Source organism: Megalops cyprinoides, chromosome 19 (genome assembly GCF_013368585.1).
Source record: "Megalops cyprinoides isolate fMegCyp1 chromosome 19, fMegCyp1.pri, whole genome shotgun sequence".
Taxonomy (NCBI): Eukaryota; Metazoa; Chordata; class Actinopteri; order Elopiformes; family Megalopidae; genus Megalops; species Megalops cyprinoides.
The window spans coordinates 20,130,005-20,148,766 of NC_050601.1; the positions used below are offsets into that span (position 1 = coordinate 20,130,005).

General features: G+C 48.8%; 1 protein-coding gene across 1 annotated transcript in view; it reads left to right on the top strand.

Annotated features, from left to right (window-relative positions):
• Positions 1-16,848, top strand: part of tmem104 (transmembrane protein 104) — a 33,998-nt gene extending 17,150 nt beyond the window's left edge. Inside the window, exons 9-10 of the mRNA XM_036552781.1 lie at positions 5,253-5,346; positions 13,661-16,848. Of these exons, the coding sequence (XP_036408674.1) occupies positions 5,253-5,346; positions 13,661-14,424 (858 nt within the window). The 3' untranslated portion in view covers positions 14,425-16,848. The remainder of the gene's footprint in view (positions 1-5,252; positions 5,347-13,660) is intronic.
• Positions 16,849-18,762: the final 1,914 nt, after the last annotated feature.

Genomic DNA, 18,762 nt, shown 5'->3' on the forward strand with positions numbered 1-18,762 from the left:
AAAAGGCAGTTGTTGCGGTTATCTTGTTCCAGGATAGTCAGCTGCAGGCGATTGCCTGGCCCTGTTTCTGTGCACGGGAGTGCTGCTCTGACCGGAGCTGTGTGCACAGTGAGCAGGCACCCCGAAAGCGGCTCTTCTCATTGGTCTGAACAGATGGGCCGGGAGACAAAATAAAATGCAGTCCTGTGCCTTAATGCCTTTCATTTCCCCCGTTAATGGAGTCGGGGCCGAGTGCTTGCAGTTTTTAAAAAATCGTGCGAAAGGGAGACGTTTTGTGTTCCTGTATCATTTATTCAGTAATGAATTTAGCGTCTCGAAGGTGGCGGGCCGGTTTTAATGCATCCCGGTGATTAATGTGGCTGGAGGCGAGCCCTCTCTCGTAAACGGCACAGGGCGGGGCACCCGAGACCCTGCTCTCCTCCGCTTCTCTCTCTCCGGCGCTCTCTCTCTCTCTCTCTTTCAGTCTCGATCGATCGCAATCTCTCTCTCTCTCTCTCTGCCTCTGTCTGTCAATCCAGTTCACCTCAATCCAGCTTGCTTTATTGGCGTGACAGAGTTCACATCGATGCTGCCAAAGTGTATTTAACAACAAAAACAATGCTTAAGTAACAGATGGAAATGAACCGTACAGAAAAAAATGTGTGTACTTTTGAGTCTGTGTTTGCATCTTTCTAGAATGAAATAGAAGGAGAAATTGCACATCACTCACTGTCCCTCTCACTGTGGCAGGCAATGATATGCTGTGCTACCAGTGTGTCATTTTTTCTCTTATCTCCTTGAAGGATTTGAAGTTTTTGTCCCAGGAGATTGCAGAAGAGTGTGTTTTTTAGTGGATTGTGGATATTCATTTTAGGAAAATAATTCTGTCTGGACAAAGTATATTTGTTTCCCAGCTGTGCAGCTCGGTCTCCACTGTCTGGAGCTGAGCATAGCCAGGCCATGCTCGTGGGGTCTGTGCTTTTTTAATGTTCTCCTGTTTTAAATTGGTTTTCCCCTGATCAGGTAGTTTGCCGAAGTATATATATTCCCCTTTCAGAGAATATCAATAAAATCCATCCCCATCTCTCTCTGGCTCTCTATCCCCCTTTCCCTTCCCTCCCTCTCTCTGTCTGTCCCCCCCCCCCCCCCCCCCCCCCCTCGCTCCGTCTCTCTCCCCTTCTCTCTGTCCTCCTTGAGGGAAATTCAATAAATAGATTAATAGTCTTGTTATAGCCATCAGCCAGAGGGTCTGCATGTCCTGCAAGCAGATGCTGTATTTATAGATCCTGAGCGTCCCGTTCTGGTCTGGTGCTGTGATGTTGGAAATGGGAGAGTACGGACGGGGAATTAGAGGGACTCGGTAAAATCAGCCTCGCGTCTTTCCACTCTGAAACACAGGGTGTCTTGGCAGCGTACGTAACATTTCCATTTCCATTGACGTTACACTTTACCATTACACCGCAACACTCTCAGCCCTGCTGACCGCCTGCTGACGGCCTGCATCAGCTGTCAGGCAGACTGAGGCCTTGCACAGGAAACGGTGGAGTGTGCTGGTGTTTGTTTTTACCAAACACAGCAAGGTGCGCCCCCCCCAGTCTGATGATAGTACCTGCCCCCAGTTGCCGTCAGAATCTTCACGTGTCAGACGGAGGAGGCTGTGTCTGTGCTTTTCATTGAAATCACAGTGCAGCTCCTTGCAGACTGCTGTCACGGGCCGCTGTGTAAGACAGTGTGTGGTGTGTGTGCTGCTGTGAGGTGTGGAAATCCGTGTGTGGTGTATAAAATAAATAAAATCCTCACCCTCTCCCACTGAAGGGAATGTGGACCGTGGAGAATTTGGAGGGAAATAAAGACTGAAACTGGCTCTGCAATAAATGAATGAGAACACATTTTTAAATAAAAAATAAGTACCCAAATTCCTTTGCACTTCATACTCCCTGCATTAGTGGCTACTGTATGCTGCAGAGAGAGAAAGGTCTCTGACCTTCTAATTGTGTTCTTCATCATATTTCCATGGTATCCCAAATCCTTATTAGCACTCACTTACAGAGTAAGTGAAAGAGTCAGTTTTTCTTAGTATTTCTGCTCCATAGCCACGAGGAGTGCAGATTAATGTGAGGGACCAAATGGCCGGGGATCTGGAGACGGATGGCACTGGGAATATAATCCCTCTTCTGCCGTTTGGTGCTGGGGAGATTACGGCTGTCCAGTCTGTCGGACCACATGGGGCGACCGTCTCGGTCTCCCAGCATGCCCCTGGAGAGGGTTTACCTTGCATGGCCTTGTACATTGGGCTGTAAGTATCTTCCCACTCCTCCACCATGAAATACTATATCATGTGTCAGTGTGAGGCACCGTGTCCTGCCTGCTGGAGTCGTGCTTGTCGTGTGCTCTCTGCTCTGGCCGTGTCTGTCTGCTGTTCTCCTCAGAATGGTGATATTTGGGTCATAGAGCCTCTGTGCTGTATGGGCTTGCAGACAGAGCAGCCTCTGTGCTGTATGGGCTTGCAGGCAGAGCAGCCTCTGTGCTGTATGGGCTTGCAGGCGGAGCAGCCTCTCTGCTGTATGGGCTTGCAGACAGAGCAGCCTCTGTGCTGTATGGGCTTGCAGACAGGGCAGTCTCTGTGCTGTATGGGCTTGCAGACAGAGCAGCCTCTGTGCTGTATGGGCTTGCAGACAGCAGCCTCTGTGCTGTATGGGCTTGCAGACGGAGCAGTCTCTGTGCTGTATGGGCTTGCAGACAGAGCAGCCTCTGTGCTGTATGGGCTTGCAGACGGAGCAGTCTCTGTGCTGTATGGGCTTGCAGACGGAGCAGCCTCTGTGCTGTATGGGCTTGCAGGCGGAGCAGCCTCTGTGCTGTATGGGCTTGCAGACGGAGCAGTCTCTGTGCTGTATGGGCTTGCAGACGGAGCAGCCTCTGTGCTGTATGGGCTTGCAGACAGCAGCCTCTGTGCTGTATGGGCTTGCAGACGGAGCAGCCTCTGTGCTGTATGGGCTTGCAGACAGCAGCCTCTGTGCTGTATGGGCTTGCAGACAGGGCAGCCTCTGTGCTGTATGGGCTTGCAGACGGAGCAGCCTCTGTGCTGTATGGGCTTGCAGACAGCAGTAGAGCCTCGGTTTTATGAGCTTGGCTGACGCATCTGTGGGGAAAAATAGCAAAGGAATTAATAAAATGAGGATTAGGCATGTCTTTCTGTGAGCAAACTGTCAGTGCCCCAAGGTAATATACCAGTCACCTGGGCTTTGCAGTGGCCCACACGTGTCAGGTGTCTATCACACACACAAACGCAAAGCAGTATGTGCTCCTTATGTGGATTGAATACAGTTATGCCACCCACTTTCAGTATTGTCAAAATGTTCTGTATGTGTCGCTGAACCTGGTTTCAAAACTGGCTCATCTGCCTTAATGATTGAATGTTGATACCGAAAATGAGAGAGAAAGAGGTGAAGTGTTGTTTTGGTTAACATTCTGTTGAGGAGTAAAAACTTACATGGCTAGGCTGAGAGTGAGATTTTTTTTGTCCTCATGGGCAGGGCCTCAACCTCGTAAGAGTGGTCGGTATGGAGAGGGTGTGACATCATCACTGCGAGACCATGTGGTGTCAATGCCCAAGTTCCCACTTAATTCTTAAGCTTTTAGTAAGGGCTCTGACTTTGTGATGTGGCATGCTATCACAAAGCAATCAGTTCAGAGCCTGAGGGAATTGGGGGCAAAGGAGTGGTGAAAAGTGGTGCTTTGGAATGAATTTTAAATTAATCATCAAACTGGTGTCGCTGCCCTCATCTTTATCATTGGCTGTAGTACAGGCTTTTTATTTTTAGTCAGTAATTGTCTACTGCTTTCCCCTCCGGCATTGTAGAGAAGAGGCTGGCTAAAGCTTGCTTTGGTTGCTCTGTTTTTTTCTGTAGTAGACCAGTATCCCAAGAAAGTGAAGATTTTCTGGTGCATGTTTGGGAGCCTGTGGGATGTTTGCATTGGATTCTTGGATCATTACCACTCAACTGATTGGTTTCCCTTTTGTGGGTGTCAGTGGATTATTTTATGATTTTGAGCCCCCTTACCTCATTGACTACAGAGTGGTATATCTAATTTAAATAACCTTCAACACTGGGGTTGTGCCTCTTCCACTTCCCACAATAAGGGTTTGAGGGCTTAAGGAGTTTGGAACTTCAGAATCGGAACCTCGGAATCGGCCTAGAATGCATTTTTTCCGCTCCTAAATCACTTTGCTGAGGTGTTGTCGAAAACGTTTCTGAAGAGAAATTGTCACGGCCATTCATCACACACTCCTCTGGTCCGTCCGCCCGGTCGCCGCGGCGATGTCTCACGCGCGACTCGCGCTTTATTACGTCTCACTCGAGTGTGTGATTGAGGCAGGATTTAAGCTGCTGAAACGCCGCGGCCCCGGGGCCCGACAAAAGGCTGATGCGTCGGAATGCCAGCGTCCCGTCAGAAGCGGGACGGCTCCTATCCATCGCCCGTGTCCCTCTGTAGAAACACAATTATCTGAATATCCCTGAGAAAGGGGAAAAAAAAAAAAAAAAAAAAAAACCAGGAAAATTGACTCATGGAATTTTTGTCTTGATAAGATTTGTTCTCTCCATCGTTGCGTTTATTACATGCGGCGTGAAGCGTAAGCACTTTCTGAGAGCGGGGGGGGGGGGGGAGAGACAGCCGTCAGAGCCGCGGACCGCGAGCAGCGGAGGAGATGAAGAGATCAGGGGAGCAGCTCCCGTGGGGAATTAAATGAATAAATGCATTAGGTGAAGGCCTGGTGAGCGCTGTCCTCCCGCTGTGTCCCTCCTGGGGGGCTGAAAGCCAGGGTCCTGTGTTTTGGTTTGTGGAGAGGCTTAGGGAGGCAGAACCCGGTGGCAGAACCTCAGAGCTGGGGTTGAGTCTCATCTCAGTCCCTCTGGCACTCCTGTAAGCACACCCGTCTAAAGCGGGATAAAATGACAGCACCTCCAGGTGAACTGTGTCATGGTATAAAGAGCTGCTTCTCTGTTCTCCCTCAGCTTAATTGAGTGGTGTCAAGTGCCTCTGCTCCCTGAGGGATTAATGATGTTTTAAAGTGAAGAGCTTTTTCGATGGTTTTTGTCACAATATAAAAGTATTCCTGCTGTCTTCCGGGTTAATTGTGTTGTAATGTGAAGAGCTTCTGGGTGGATTTTTTTTTGTGATATTAAAGTGCCTGAGCTTTCCCTGGGTTAATTGTGTTTTGTGAATTATGTCGTGATATAACAAGCATCTCTGTTTTTCTTTCTTTCTCGCAGAGCATCTTCACCCTGTTGCTGGGCCCCTTCACCTTCTTCAACGCTCAGAAGACCAAATACCTGCAGATCCTCACCTCACTCATGAGGTGGATAGGTAAGAGCTTGCATACACACACACACACACACACACACAGGTACACATACAGTCACGCTCACTCACTCATTCTTGCGCGCACATGCACTACTGCCCGTATTCTCACCAGGGAAAAGAGATGCTTCGAGATGCAGCCGGGATCAAATAAAAAGGAGTGTGAAGCAATTTGCAGTCCTCTGTCAGGTCTGTAATTGGATCAGCTTGAATTGCGGCGTAGTGGGACGCCTGTTTATATTTCAATATCCCCCTGTGTTCCCCTGGTGCCCCCTACGTCCCATGCAGCTGGGACCACCTGGGTGGGGGGGGGGGGGGGGGACAGTACGGTGGAGTGGATTTTATTCTTTGGTCATCATGTCATTTTGAATAAATCATCTCTGCTGCATGTGACTCACAATCTTTTTAAATAGGAGTAAACCAGAAAAACAGCTCAGTGCTTAAACCGGCATTCCTCCTCGCTTCAGACCGTAACGAACCCTCTCCCTCCATGTTTAGTGTTAGCACCCTCGCGTAAATCTTCTGCGGAACGTATAAGACTGTTTATTGCAGTTCCCCCCTGTTTCGCTCCGTTTTAAAGACACCGTTATCCCTTGTTCACGGTTTCGTGGTTTTCTCCAGGTCACTCCTTTCCGCGGCACATCGTGCCAGATCGTACCCGGCGAGGAAAGCCACGCTGTGTCGAAAGCAGCGTCTGTTCTCGATACCAAACCCCCCCCCCCCCCTCCCCGCGCCCCGCCCGCCCCCCGCCCCGGCCGCGCTCCTCCCTGTGGTCGCTCCGTCCATCATCCCGGGCCGCGCTCCGTGTCTCCTCTCCCCATCCCTCAGCGCGACGCAGCCCTGACAGGCCGGCCCCGGCTCTGATTGGACCGTCACTCAGCGGGCCGACAGACAAAAATAAACCGTCGCCCTTGCCGTCGTTAAAATGAAAACAGCACTGCATCATATCTTCAGACGCCCCGCCCGCAAACCCCCCCACACCCCCCCTCCCCCACACACACACACCCCCCTCCTGCGCATCAGGCGCGTGCTCCGTTTGTCTCTCTTTAGCACGCAGAAAGCACAGACACGCAGGAGTGTGTGTGTGTGTGTGTGTGTGTGTGTCCCTCCACCCACCCACCTCTCCCTGTGATGGACTGTGTGTGTCAGCCTTGTGAGCCTCACTGCAGCATCAGCTAATGATTCAAATGGTCTGTGCCTCCTGACAGCTCCGCTAGCACCAACCGCAGCTGGGGGGCTGAATCCGTGGCCTTCCTCATGAGAGATTCAGTGTCTCAGAACCCAGACTGAACCGGAGCCCAGTCAGCCTGTGCTATATTATGTGCAAAACACGGGAGTCTTCCACTGGAGCTGAGTTCCCTTAATCGTGCTGTAAGGGGACTTGTTGGCCACAGGCAGCGTCATGTCAACAGACCTGAATCGTGGGAGTGGCTGATCCCGGTTGATCTTGAACTGATCTCCAGTCAGCCTGTGAATATGAGTGACTCGTCTGGGGCCACTTTGATCTGGTCCCCAGTAAGGTAGGGTACATGGGTATGTCTGGTCCTGGGTCATCCTGGGACCGGTTCCCTGTCAGGCTGTCTTAATCGTAGTGACTGATCCTGGGTCACCTTAAAGAGATCCCCAGCCATGTTTACTGAAAGGAAGTGACTGATCCAGGCTCGCATTCCTCCCACTGTGGGTGCACACCTGTTTGTATTGGTTTCTTTGTATATCACCGTCAGTCAAGTAAACAGTGCTGGAAGGAAACATCCTAGACCAGCAGGTCTTTTTAAGGTCATTCAGAGGGATTTTGTGGAAGTGCTCTCAGTCTACACCGCCTGTGTTAGAGTGAATTGCGGGGGGAAAGAAAACCCAGTGAACTGAAAAATAAAAACTTAGTGCTCTATCTGGAAGAGGGTGTGGCCTCCCTTTCACGATCGAAATGGTATTCAACCTGAATGCCTCTTTGGAGTATTGTTTCCTTCCTAAAAATTACACTCATTAAAATTTGCATAAGTATGAATAATCTCGTTACACCAGGAAGCTCGGTGTACACGGCAGCATGTAATCATTTAGTGCATCCTAATCAGCACCCAATCACCTGTTAATTAGCACAGAAAACACAACCTCATTAATATTGATGAGATTGCGGGGGGGTGGGGGGTGGTGGGGGGCGACGAGGGGGACGAGTGTCTGTTTCGGCAGGGGAAACTGAGTGGAAACCAGGTCGCTTCTCTGAAGAGATTTTTGTAAGCCACCTTGTACCGCATATGAGATGACAGAAGCCATGCAGATCTAAATCTGTATTTCAGAATGAATTTTACTGGCTGCCCACAGCTTGTAAGCACCGTTTACTGCTAATACGTATTGTCTGCGGCCGTCCCCTCGGTTTCCGCGGCATCGCCCTGATCCTATTTCTGGGTGATTTCCTAAACCCTTTAAAGTGTGAGGGTTTAGGATCTGCGCCCCACTGTCCCCGCGCACAAGCCGATTAAAAGCGCCGACCTGGGACTGCGAGATCCGAGATTCACCGCAGGAGCCATCGCAGTGAATCGGGGGCTTTGCCGAGATTTAAGGCCTAGCGAGTTTCCCATGCCTATCTAAATAGATTAAAAGAGCGGGGAATAAAAACCGGCACGCACAGGGGACACCCCCACCCCCGCCCTAAGACTGAGTTTGGGAAACCTTGTCATAAAGCACAGTCACTGGACCACTTACTCACACTGTACAGAGACCCGGTTAGACAGCTGTGCTGCCCATGCTAAGAAGTCTGGCTTCTACCCCCCCTTCCGTTTAACTGCTGCAAAACCAGGAACCTGATTTGAATTAGCTTTGTCTTCTCACCGTTGGCCCTGTGAGAGAGAGAGAGACAGTAGCACACGAGACTCCACCGGCCTCACGCTCCGTGGCCCCAGTTTAAACAAGCTTGTCTGATTAAAAGCCATTGCCCTGCACCTGCGTAATTACAGTGGAAGTGACAACAGTACAGCTCTCTGCTTCCTAAATGTCTGTCAGCGATGTGCTGACTGAATATTATCATGAAGTGGAAGCCTCACTGCTCATGGAATGAACTGAAGGCTGAGAATACAGACAGGTTCTTTTTTCCCCTGCTCGCTATTCTTGCAGCAGAAAATCCCCTCTTTCAAAGGGCAGCCTTTTCCCAACAGTGCCCTGAAACAGTGCATGAGTGTAATGATTGTGTCATACGCGTGGGTGTGTGGCACCGGAGTGTCAGATTCCATACTGTATATCCCCACTGTAGCGGGCGTTAGAAAAATGATGGGTTAGTGTATCTTATTTGTTCTGATAAAGACAATGGTTGTCAGTCACTCCTTAAAAAAAAAAAAAAAAAAAAGAAGCAGAAAAAAATCCTCCTCAGAACTTTGTGCTGACTTCCCGTTCCTCCTCATCGCGCCCGAGTCGTTATTTTGAATTAGCTGCGTCTCCTCTCCGAGGCGGCGGGCGGCGGGGCCCCTCCGTCAGTGTCCCCCCGCGGAAACTTTCTCTTTCATTGCAGTTTTCCGCTCGCCTCGTCCTCCGCCTCTAATGTCCTGTCCCGGGCTCCTCTTAGAGCTGATTTAGGGCTCTGCTCACAGCGCTGTGACCAAAGACAGAGAAGGAAGAATCTATCAAGCCCTCTAATACCCAAACTGTCCTCTGCGCGCAGCCTTAACCACTGGAGCGATGTTCGGCAGTCCTACTCTGCACCGCTCTCTTTTACTCAAGGAGAATTATGTGTATTTCTGTATGTAACAGTCTCATTATTTCAGCAGTCTTCAGGGGAAACGGTGCCAGGAAACTCTTTTGCAGTTGCACTGGAATACTTTTCGAACTTAAGAACACAATAGATTGGTATGAAACGGAGCTAAACGAGAGCGTTCGGAAGCCTTTGAGGTTGACGTGCCGTAGGATCGGCAGCCTGTTGCTTCCGCTGTGCTGTCTCTTTGCTCTGTGGTGTGAGATGTCGAGCTGAGTGCAGACTGTATGCATGCATGTACCTGTGTCCTGAGGCTGGAGTTAAATCCCGGTGTTTGAGACCGCCGTGGGGCGTGTCAGCCCCTTGGAAACTGCCGGAAATACAGCAGGAGGTGCAGAGCACAGAGGGCACGCCACCCTAACTTCTTACTATCGAATGCACCTCTAAACATCGAAGAGAGGTTGTTTCAAGGATTTATGCAACGCATCGGTGTGAGGTATTAAAGGCCTCACGGGACGCTTTTACTTTAACGTGACAGTGACTGGTCTTTTGGCCACCTTGGCACACATCCAGCCATCATCACGTTGGGGGAGACGGAGCCCTATGAAGCAGTGTCTTTTGCGGGGGGGGGGAATGGGGGGAGGACTTCACTCCTCTGTCTGCGTCTGTACTCTGCGCTAGAGTCCTAGCTGTCCGTGTTGGACGTGTTGGACGTGTTGCGCTGAAAATGGCCGCCGCCATGCGGCGCTCAGAGGCAGGGCCGTCTGATGAGGGGTTGAGGACGCTGGCCAGGTGCTGCGCAGACGCAGGTGAGGGAGCAGCTGGCACCACAGCAGCTCGTAACTCAGCAGAGTGGCGGGCGGACGGAGCTGTCAGAGCAGAGCGCAGGCGCACGCAGAGTCCTGGCTGCCGTGTGTAGTCTGCTGCTCGCTTGCTGTGCAGCTACATGCCCACAAACGTGGACAGTGACAGAGATGCACATTGTTTGTTTGGTTACACTTGCTGTCAAAATTCGAAGTGTAATTTCTTTTCTTTGTACAAGAAAGTGTTGAAGTAAGCAAAAGTTGTACACAAATGGCACACTGTCTTTGCGTGGATGAAATATTTTTCCCTTCCATAGAGTTGCCTTTTGTGACAGGAGAATATTGTTTCTGTACTGGTAAGTTGAAACGTCGCCAGGTGTTTGCTGCTGTTATTGAAATGTGTTTGTAATGAATTGTCATCACTAGAGTGGATTGAAAGAAATGTGGCTGGGACTCTTCTTGCACGGGTATGTGATATTGACTCCTTTTCAGGTGAATTTTGGCTGATACATTTTTTCAGCCCTGTTGTTGACTTGCTGGAGCAACCACTCTGCAGTTGAGCTACTGTATCTGACCTGAGCTGGAGTCTGCTGAACAAGAGACCTGCTGCTCGCTCTATTGAAACTCAGCTGCTTTAGCGAGAGTGACCTGCACTTGTGGGTAGTCTGGTCTGCAGTGGCAGCAGATATTGCATGGCTGTCGTGTCCCTGCAGCCCCTCTTTTTCGTCCCTTCAGCAAGTTAAACATTTAACTGTCAATAAGATGACTATTAGATGAACCTGGAAAAAAAGTGTTTGGGATGTAGGTTTAGTTCCAGGCAATGGTTAAGTGGGATGTAAGTCCGTTATAGAAATTTCAAGGTCACTGCACACACCACGCTTGCATATGCAGTCAGCTCCCCTGGTTTGTGACGCTGACGCCACACCTACCACTGACGACTTCAAACTGGACATCAGCATTCAGAGAGCAGCCTCTGCTTCAGCTTCTTACCCTTGTAGTGTTTCTGTAAATACTCACACACACACACACACACACACACACACACACACACACACACACACACACGCACACGCATGCACACACATTCTCGGGCATACTCACACGTACAGTCTCACGCACCGCTCACCACACGCACAGACACCTCACCATCATGTACTTTCTGCATAGACAGCAGTCTGTAAACCAGCAATAAAAAAAAGAAAAAAGATGTCACCGAGATGCTGTCAGCCCGTGCTGCGTTTAGAGTAACGGAGCGAATGGGGAAAGCTTTGTTTACAGCTAAAGAAAATGTAGTCTGCGCGAGTTTAAATCCTGCCCCAGAGAGCTGTAAAAGCTGGAGCGCTCTCCGCAAGGTCATTTCCATCTGCGGCGTAAATCAGAGCCGCGGACAGACGTCGCGCGGCCGTGATTTGTGGCGGCGGCGTTCGCACCGCACGCTTTCGCGGGGGCGCCGCGGCGTTCGCCGTTCGGGAATCGGCGTCTCAGGAGCGCGCGGCTCCGCGCGGCGCGTGGTAATGCGGAGGTCAGGTGTTGCGGCGAATTGCCCAGGGAAAACGCAGAGGCCCCTGTGTGACTGAGCGAGTTCCCTGCAGGTACGTAACGCAGAGGCACAGGGAGACAGAGAGAGAGGGAGGGAGGGAGGGAGGGAGGGAGGGAGGGGGGAGGGCTTTGCGGGGACATTACGCAGAGGCAGAGAGAGATGAAATGCACATTCACGGCTGCTCCTTTCACAGCGTAATAAATGGCGCTGTACAATCAGCGGGTTAAATACGGCTGCGATGTGACGCTGTACGCCAGATTACAGCTCCCCACTGTTGTAATGACCAGGAGGCGCAGTGCATCATAATGACGGATGAGAGAACTTTCCAGACACTGATTATAATCAGTAAAAAAGCACTACACGAGTAAACGATAAACAATACTTGCCACGGTATATTCATTGTGAATACAATACAATATCAAACTTGGCAAAGAATTTATGATTCAGTGCCTAAAGTTATGATAGATCGCCAGCTAGCCTTTTGCATTTGGTTTTCTTGTACTTTTTGTGCGCTGTAAGTCATGTTTCCTGCCTGTGTCACCACCCTCACTGAAAAGCGGGGAGCTGTTCCACTGTAACTCCGCCTGACCTGATACTCTTGCTGTAAGGGTGTTAGCCCTTCACCCCGGCCGCTCGCTTGTGTGCGATGCAGAGGGTTGTTCCTGGGGTCTTTGCTCTCTGAAGAGACGGGGAGGTGGGGTGAGCCGCATGGCCGTGGCTGAAACATCCCTTTTGAGAAGGTCTGGGGGTCAGAGGGCTGGAATCGGTCACGTGTAGCAGAGTCAGAGCTATGGGTGCGTGCAGGATATGATGCCAGTGTGATGTGAGTGTACAGGCTAGATATGATGTTGATAGAGATTGGATGTGTGGCTGATGTGATGCAGAGACAGACTGGGTGTGCAGGGAACGTGATGCCAGTGCAGCAGTGGCCTCTTTAGCCCCAGTGCTGAAGAAGGGACCGAGCGGTAAGGGGGGAAACGTGTCTCAGCACCAGGGCAGGTCCACTCCCGGTCTTGGAGACCCAGTCTGTTCAGCACCTGAGGTAACCGGTGATTTACTGTCCCATCAGATTAGCTGCACTGATCAAAGGCTTTACCTTACATTGCTCATTTAGCATTTACGCGGAACTGAACATTGAAATTATTTTCAAAAAAAGCGAATTGTTGAAAACTGACTTGGAGGTAAAAGAATTCGGATGGACTTAACAACACCACACCAAGTCAAGGATTCCGTTCTTGCTCCTGCAGCTGCGATTCAGAAGAGGTCATTTGAATTCAGGGAACTCAATGTTGCTCATGCGCAGGCACATTCCGCCTGCTGTTATTGTTCATTTTCCTTTCATTATCTTCCGGGTGGGATTTTATGCTTCTAGTAAAAGTGAATCATGTTATGGTCCTGGCCATACATTAGAGTGGAGCTGTGGAGGCATGCCTTTCAGAGCCCCCCCCCATTTATCCTATGGAGAGTGGCAGGAACACAGGGAGGATGGAGGTTTGAAAGAGCTGGGAGATTCATTATTGCAGGATTCGGCCCGCCAGAATAACCCTCTGCTCACCAGCTGGGCCAATTGTGGATGCATTCTACGTTTTAACACCCTTCATGTTAACTGTGACATTAATAAATACCCATAATGGAAAGGATGGGAACAATACCCAACACTGTTTTCAGGAACACCACTCAACACTGGCTACAGGAACACTGCCCAACACTGGCTACAGGAACACTGCCCAACGCTGGCTACAGGAACACTGCCCAATATTGGCTACAGGAACACTGCCCCACTCTGTCTTAGGGTCTGAACCGTCTCTTTTAGTTCACACTAATTTTTCTGAAATTAATAAGAGTGAGATCTGTGGGGCAGGAGAATCTTGGGGGATCTGTATGGGACATTATGTCTTGCTAAAGTGCACACCATTGTAAATCAGTACTGCTAATCTTTAACTCACCAATACCCAGTGCAGCAATGTCTTTGCAGTGTTAGTCTGGGTAGGTGAGTGTTTGGCTTTCCTTACATAATACATTTACAAAATCTGATTTAAATCACCTCAGTCTCAACCTCAAATCAATCTCATAATGTGCCCTTTGAACTTGAATGCATTCTGCAGCAGTATCCAACCTTGTGGGTAGTTTGAGTACATTTCCTCACAGCCTCTATTACCGTTTTTGTTTAGCTCCATTACAGTAAATGGCAATATCTCATGTGTGACCACATAATAATTTACCTCTCTCTCCCTCTCATTTTTATGTTTGTCTCCCTCTCTGTGTCTGTCTTTCTCTCCCTGTCTCCTTGCCCCTCAGCTTTCAGCATGATGATCGTCCTGGCTTTGATCCGCATCGGGAAGGGCACAGGAGAGGGACACCCCCCCATGGCGCAGTTTTCGGGCATCCCCAACTTGTTCGGTGTGTGCGTGTACTCCTTCATGTGCCAGCACTCGCTGCCCTCCCTGGTGACGCCCATCTCCGACAAGAAGCGGGTGGGCGTGCTGGTGCTGGCGGACTACGTGCTGATCCTGGCCTTCTACGTCCTGCTGTCCTTCACCGCCATCTTCTGCTTTGACAGCGCCCTCCTGAGGGACATGTACACGCTCAACTTCACCGACAACTGCGACGTGCTGGACATCCCGGTGCTGCGCTACTTCCTGGGGCTCTTCCCCGTCTTCACCATCAGCACCAACTTCCCCATCATCGCCGTCACGCTCCGCAACAACTGGAAGACACTCTTCCACCGGGACGGGGGCACGTACCCCTGGGTTGTGGACCGCGTGGTGTTCCCCCTCATCACCCTGGTGCCCCCCATCATAGTGGCCTTCTGCACCCACGACCTGGAGTCCCTGGTGGGCATCACGGGTGCTTATGCTGGCACGGGCATCCAGTACATCATCCCCGCCTTCCTGGTGTTCCTCAGCCGGCGCCACCTGGAGCCGGTGTTCGGCAGGGATGTGGCCAACAAGCACCGCTCCCCCTTCCGCCACACCTTCTGGGTGGCCTTCGTCCTGCTGTGGGCCATTTCCTGCCTGATGTTCGTCACGGCCAACATCATCCTGACGGAAACGAAGCACTGAGGGAGCCGCGCGGGAAAGTTCCGGTCTTATCTGTAGATTTGTTTTATCATATGTGAGGCCTTACAGGACAGGTAGAGGCCAGAGCGTGCAGGCCATGCACTTTTATACAGTGTGTGAATCTTGTAGCATGTACATCATTACAGTAAGGATAGTTAGCAAATTAAGTTAACAAATAACAAATTGTGAAGAAGGACCAAATTTTTCATTTTTGAAAGGCTGTTTGATGGAGAACAGGAAAAAAAAAGATTAACAGAAGGGCATTTTGTTATTAGTGTCACAGTTCCCTTGTAAAAGTGTCTTGACAATCGCTTTTATGTTTTCTGAGTCACTGCCATGCTGCTCGTCTGTCTTCAGTCTGTCCCAGATCCTTCTGATTGTTTGTCTTTTTCTCAGTTTTCAAACACTTTGGTTGAACTCAGCCCGAGTTTGACAGTGTTGGTACGTCTGTCTGTCCTATTCAGATTTGTGCAGACTGAAGATGGTGGGAAAGAAAACAAAAGAACACTCGGATTGACAGCATCCAGTGACCTCTTGTGTCAGTCCGTATCTCTCAGCCCTGTGAAAGCTTTGCGAGGCCTTCGGCAGTGAGCAGGAAGGGAACCAGAGAACGTAGGGAGAGTCAGACTGCAGCCATTTCTGCACTCCGTGACCGCTGCCTTCATTCTTTGAACCGCGAGCTGGCTCAGCTTTGAAGAATGCAGTGCAGAACAGAGCAGCACCAGAGATCAGAAGAGAACCACAGCTCGCCAGGCAACGTGTCTGACATTGCGGCCTTTAAACCTTTCAGCCGTTCAACAGTTCATGCACCTGATATTGTGTGACCTTAGAAACTAGGCAGGGACTTGCATGTGGCTGATGGCTGATGGCACGGGGTGAGTGATTGCTACATTCAGTGGGGCTCGTCCGGGATCCCCCGTGCCTAAAGAGCCTGTGAGATATGCAAGCAGGTGTCCTTCCGGCTAACGACATGACACATCGCTGTCACGCCGTCTGGCCATGGCAGTGGGTCTCTGTATCTCCACAGCAGCGAGCTTGTCTTTGCTCGCTGGCATATCCATGAGTCATTTTTCTGGTGTAATAAGACTTTTCAACTGGCTGCTTCCGTGTCAGGGCACTCTTAAATTTTTATCTCTCCTGCCAGCAGCTGTGTTTGAGGAGTTCCATTTACAGTCAGTCAAGAGACAGCTGCTTTAGCTGCTGGACTGATTTTAACCCCTACACTGTCCCTCAGTATTTGCAGTAACTAGTTTTTGGTTTGCATTACACCTCTGGATACGATGGGGGGAATTCCTCCAATGTCAAGCCTCTCTCAGAAGCAGGACTTTTACAGGTTGTGAATTTGTCATGAGTGTGTCACGGTTTTCGTTGATTTTTGTATGTAATCGTGATTTTATTTTTTAAAAGGGATCGCTTCGTTTAACTCTCACGCCTGTCTGTGCTTTTGTTAGTGCTTGTGTGAAATTGTGTGTTTTATTGTTTTTTAATTGGTTGTGTGTGAAACTGCGTGTTTTATCGTTTTTAATTGGTTGTTTTATTGCTCCGTACGAGCGGGACGTTAATGATCCAGTAAGGGAATTGAGTTTTCGGTTTGTCTGAAGAAGTATCGCACCAGCGCTAAATGTCATGCCTTGGGTTCTTACCCATATTTAAAACTTTTCATATATTTTCATGGGTAATTCAGTAAACAGGTCTGTGTCCTGCTAAAATTATTTAATGTAATGATTAAATACACAATATTCTGGAGTATCTGCATTGCGTCTGCCTAAAACCTAAGGTTAGTTGATAGCTCGTGAAGCTGGCTCCTGCTCAGAGTGGATGCAGCTATTGGCAGTCTGAGTTTCTGCTCAGGGCTCAAACACCTTTCTTCCCAATGGGCAGTGGCAGTCTTACGTTGCTGTAATTACCAATGGTAGCAGCAGTGCGGTTTCTCCCCCCACACGTAGGATATGCAAAGTCGTTTTTTGCCTTTTTTGTTTGTTTGTTTGTTTGGGGTTTTTTTTGGCAGTCTCAGAGTCGCTGTACGTGGGAGTCTCCTCACGGTTAAACCCAGTTTGCGGTTCCATTGTAGCCGTTTATCGGAGACCCTCTGTGCGGTGTCTGCAGAGAGAGGTTCGACCCAAAGCAGGGTTACGCTGTACATGCACACTGTGTACACACTGTCCGACTGACAGCAGTGGGGGGTCTGCATTAGCTTAAAGTGAATTCAAAGGTCAAACCAAATGACACTGTATAAACTATGTGTAAAGAAGAAAAAAAGTTTTGTTTTTTTTTTAAGGGGGTGGGTGTAAAGATTTCTGAATGGAGACAGAATAATGTGCCTTTTTGGCAGGGTTAGTCCTGTCCTTTTTAAGGTGTTGGCTGTGGTGTTTCTCTCCTGTCTTTGTAAAAGCACCCTTTCAGATAAGATCTGCATGTAAGCCACTTCATTTACCCGACAATCAGTGTCTCCTCAAAATAAACTTGGAATTCTCTGTATCTAAAAGTTTCACTTGGTCTCCATTTGACTTTGTAAGATTACTCGGTCTCTACACTAAAAGGATTTAATAATTATGTACACACAAACACATTCACACATTCATTTTTGCAGGCACACACACATAAATGCACACAGCTCTTTGAATGAGGAAGTGGTTTTTAAAACCAAAGAAACAATCCTCAGACAAATAGCACTATAGAAAATATATACAATTAAAGTAATTAGTATGCGTGCGTGTATGCAATCATAATCTCAGGTGTAACATCCTCAATAAATGTAAGCCGTAAAAATGTTTAAGGTGTCGTTGTTTTGCAATGCAAGTCAGTGATGTCTAAACAATTCTGTGTGAATGAGTATGTCATGAATGTGTGTCTTCCGCAGCAAGATTTCCCTGATGTCACGCCCCCCCCTCCCTCTCCTGTTGTTCATTGTGGAGAGCACACAGGTGTTGAGTTCTGAGCGAGACTAATCCGCCGGGAGCGAGCAGGAGCACCGACGCCAAAACATCCAGCAGTGAAAGATTTGTCCTCGCTTACCTCAGTCTGCGTGGGACGTTGTTTATCCTTCCGTGAGAGGCAGGTAGAACCAACGTCTCTGCGTTAATCAGGCTTCTGAAGTTCTTTGGTTATTTACCACCCACCCCCCCCCCCCCCTTCACATATTTAAATGGTTTAGTCCAGCTGGATGTTTTTAAGGTAAGCTGCCTTTTTCCCAATATACAGTGTTACTGATTCAGAGGACTGTTTCCCTGATGTGCCCATACTCCACCTGGTTATCTCGATTACAGTAACATCCCACACTTAACCTTTCAGCCATCGGGGTGTTGCTGTGGTGAAAGGACAGTAGTTCCACCATGGCACTGATCACATGACACTAATGATGACATAATTATGGCTTGCACTGATTATGATATGTTGGGTGGTAGGTAGATAAACGAAAATCAACCAGTTTAGCATCTGAAAATACAATCTGTACTATTAAATCTAGATTAATCTGAGTTCATCCATTTGGATGACTCATTTGTTTATTGTTTCTTATATTTAACAAGTAGGGTTTCCACCTCTTTGGTGAAGTTTACACTGCTCTTCACAGCTTCAAAATGAAGTTTAGGTGGAGAAGCATCACACTTAACAAAGAAAAAAAGAAAGAAAAAACCGCAGGGGGTTTCTGAAATGTGCTGAAAAACTGTAGGTAAAATGGTGGGCAAAATTCTCTTTCGTAATATGGAGAAACTTTCCCGACAGGCGAATCCACACAGGTCCACGCTTAAGCTGAGTTGAGCAAAAAGTCAACAGATACCTGGGAGACATGAAGGAAAACTGTTCCTGTGTTAACAGTGATTCAAATTCTCGATTCTCTTGAGGATTTAATTCTGTGAAATCGTGCACTGAAGTGTGAAGCAGTCAGAAGGAGAACTGCAGGTCAGGAAATTTCTAACCTTGGGTAACAGTCTGAAGTTGGAGTTTTAAAAACTTTGCATGTGAAACAGTTTAGTTGTAGATAATGTCATTTCACGAATGTGTGAGATTTTCCTCGAAAACAATACGTTTCCCAAAGAGTTTTTTCATGCTTTGGCAAATGGACATTGAATTTTTAGAGCCCATTTGAAATGCATTAATCATTTTTATAAGTGGAAGAGATATCGCTGTAATTTATAATGAACCCTTTATGATGATTTAATCTTGGCGGTTCACGGGCAGTTTGAAAAATGTGCAGGAAGAGGCCGTGGGTGATTTCGCTGTCCCCAGCCTTCGTCATCACGCTATACTTACCCTTATCATCCGTCTCACGTGAAGCCACTCAATCATTTCTTCTGATATAAAAGATCCATTTCTTTCATTATCATAATAAACCTCCGCCGG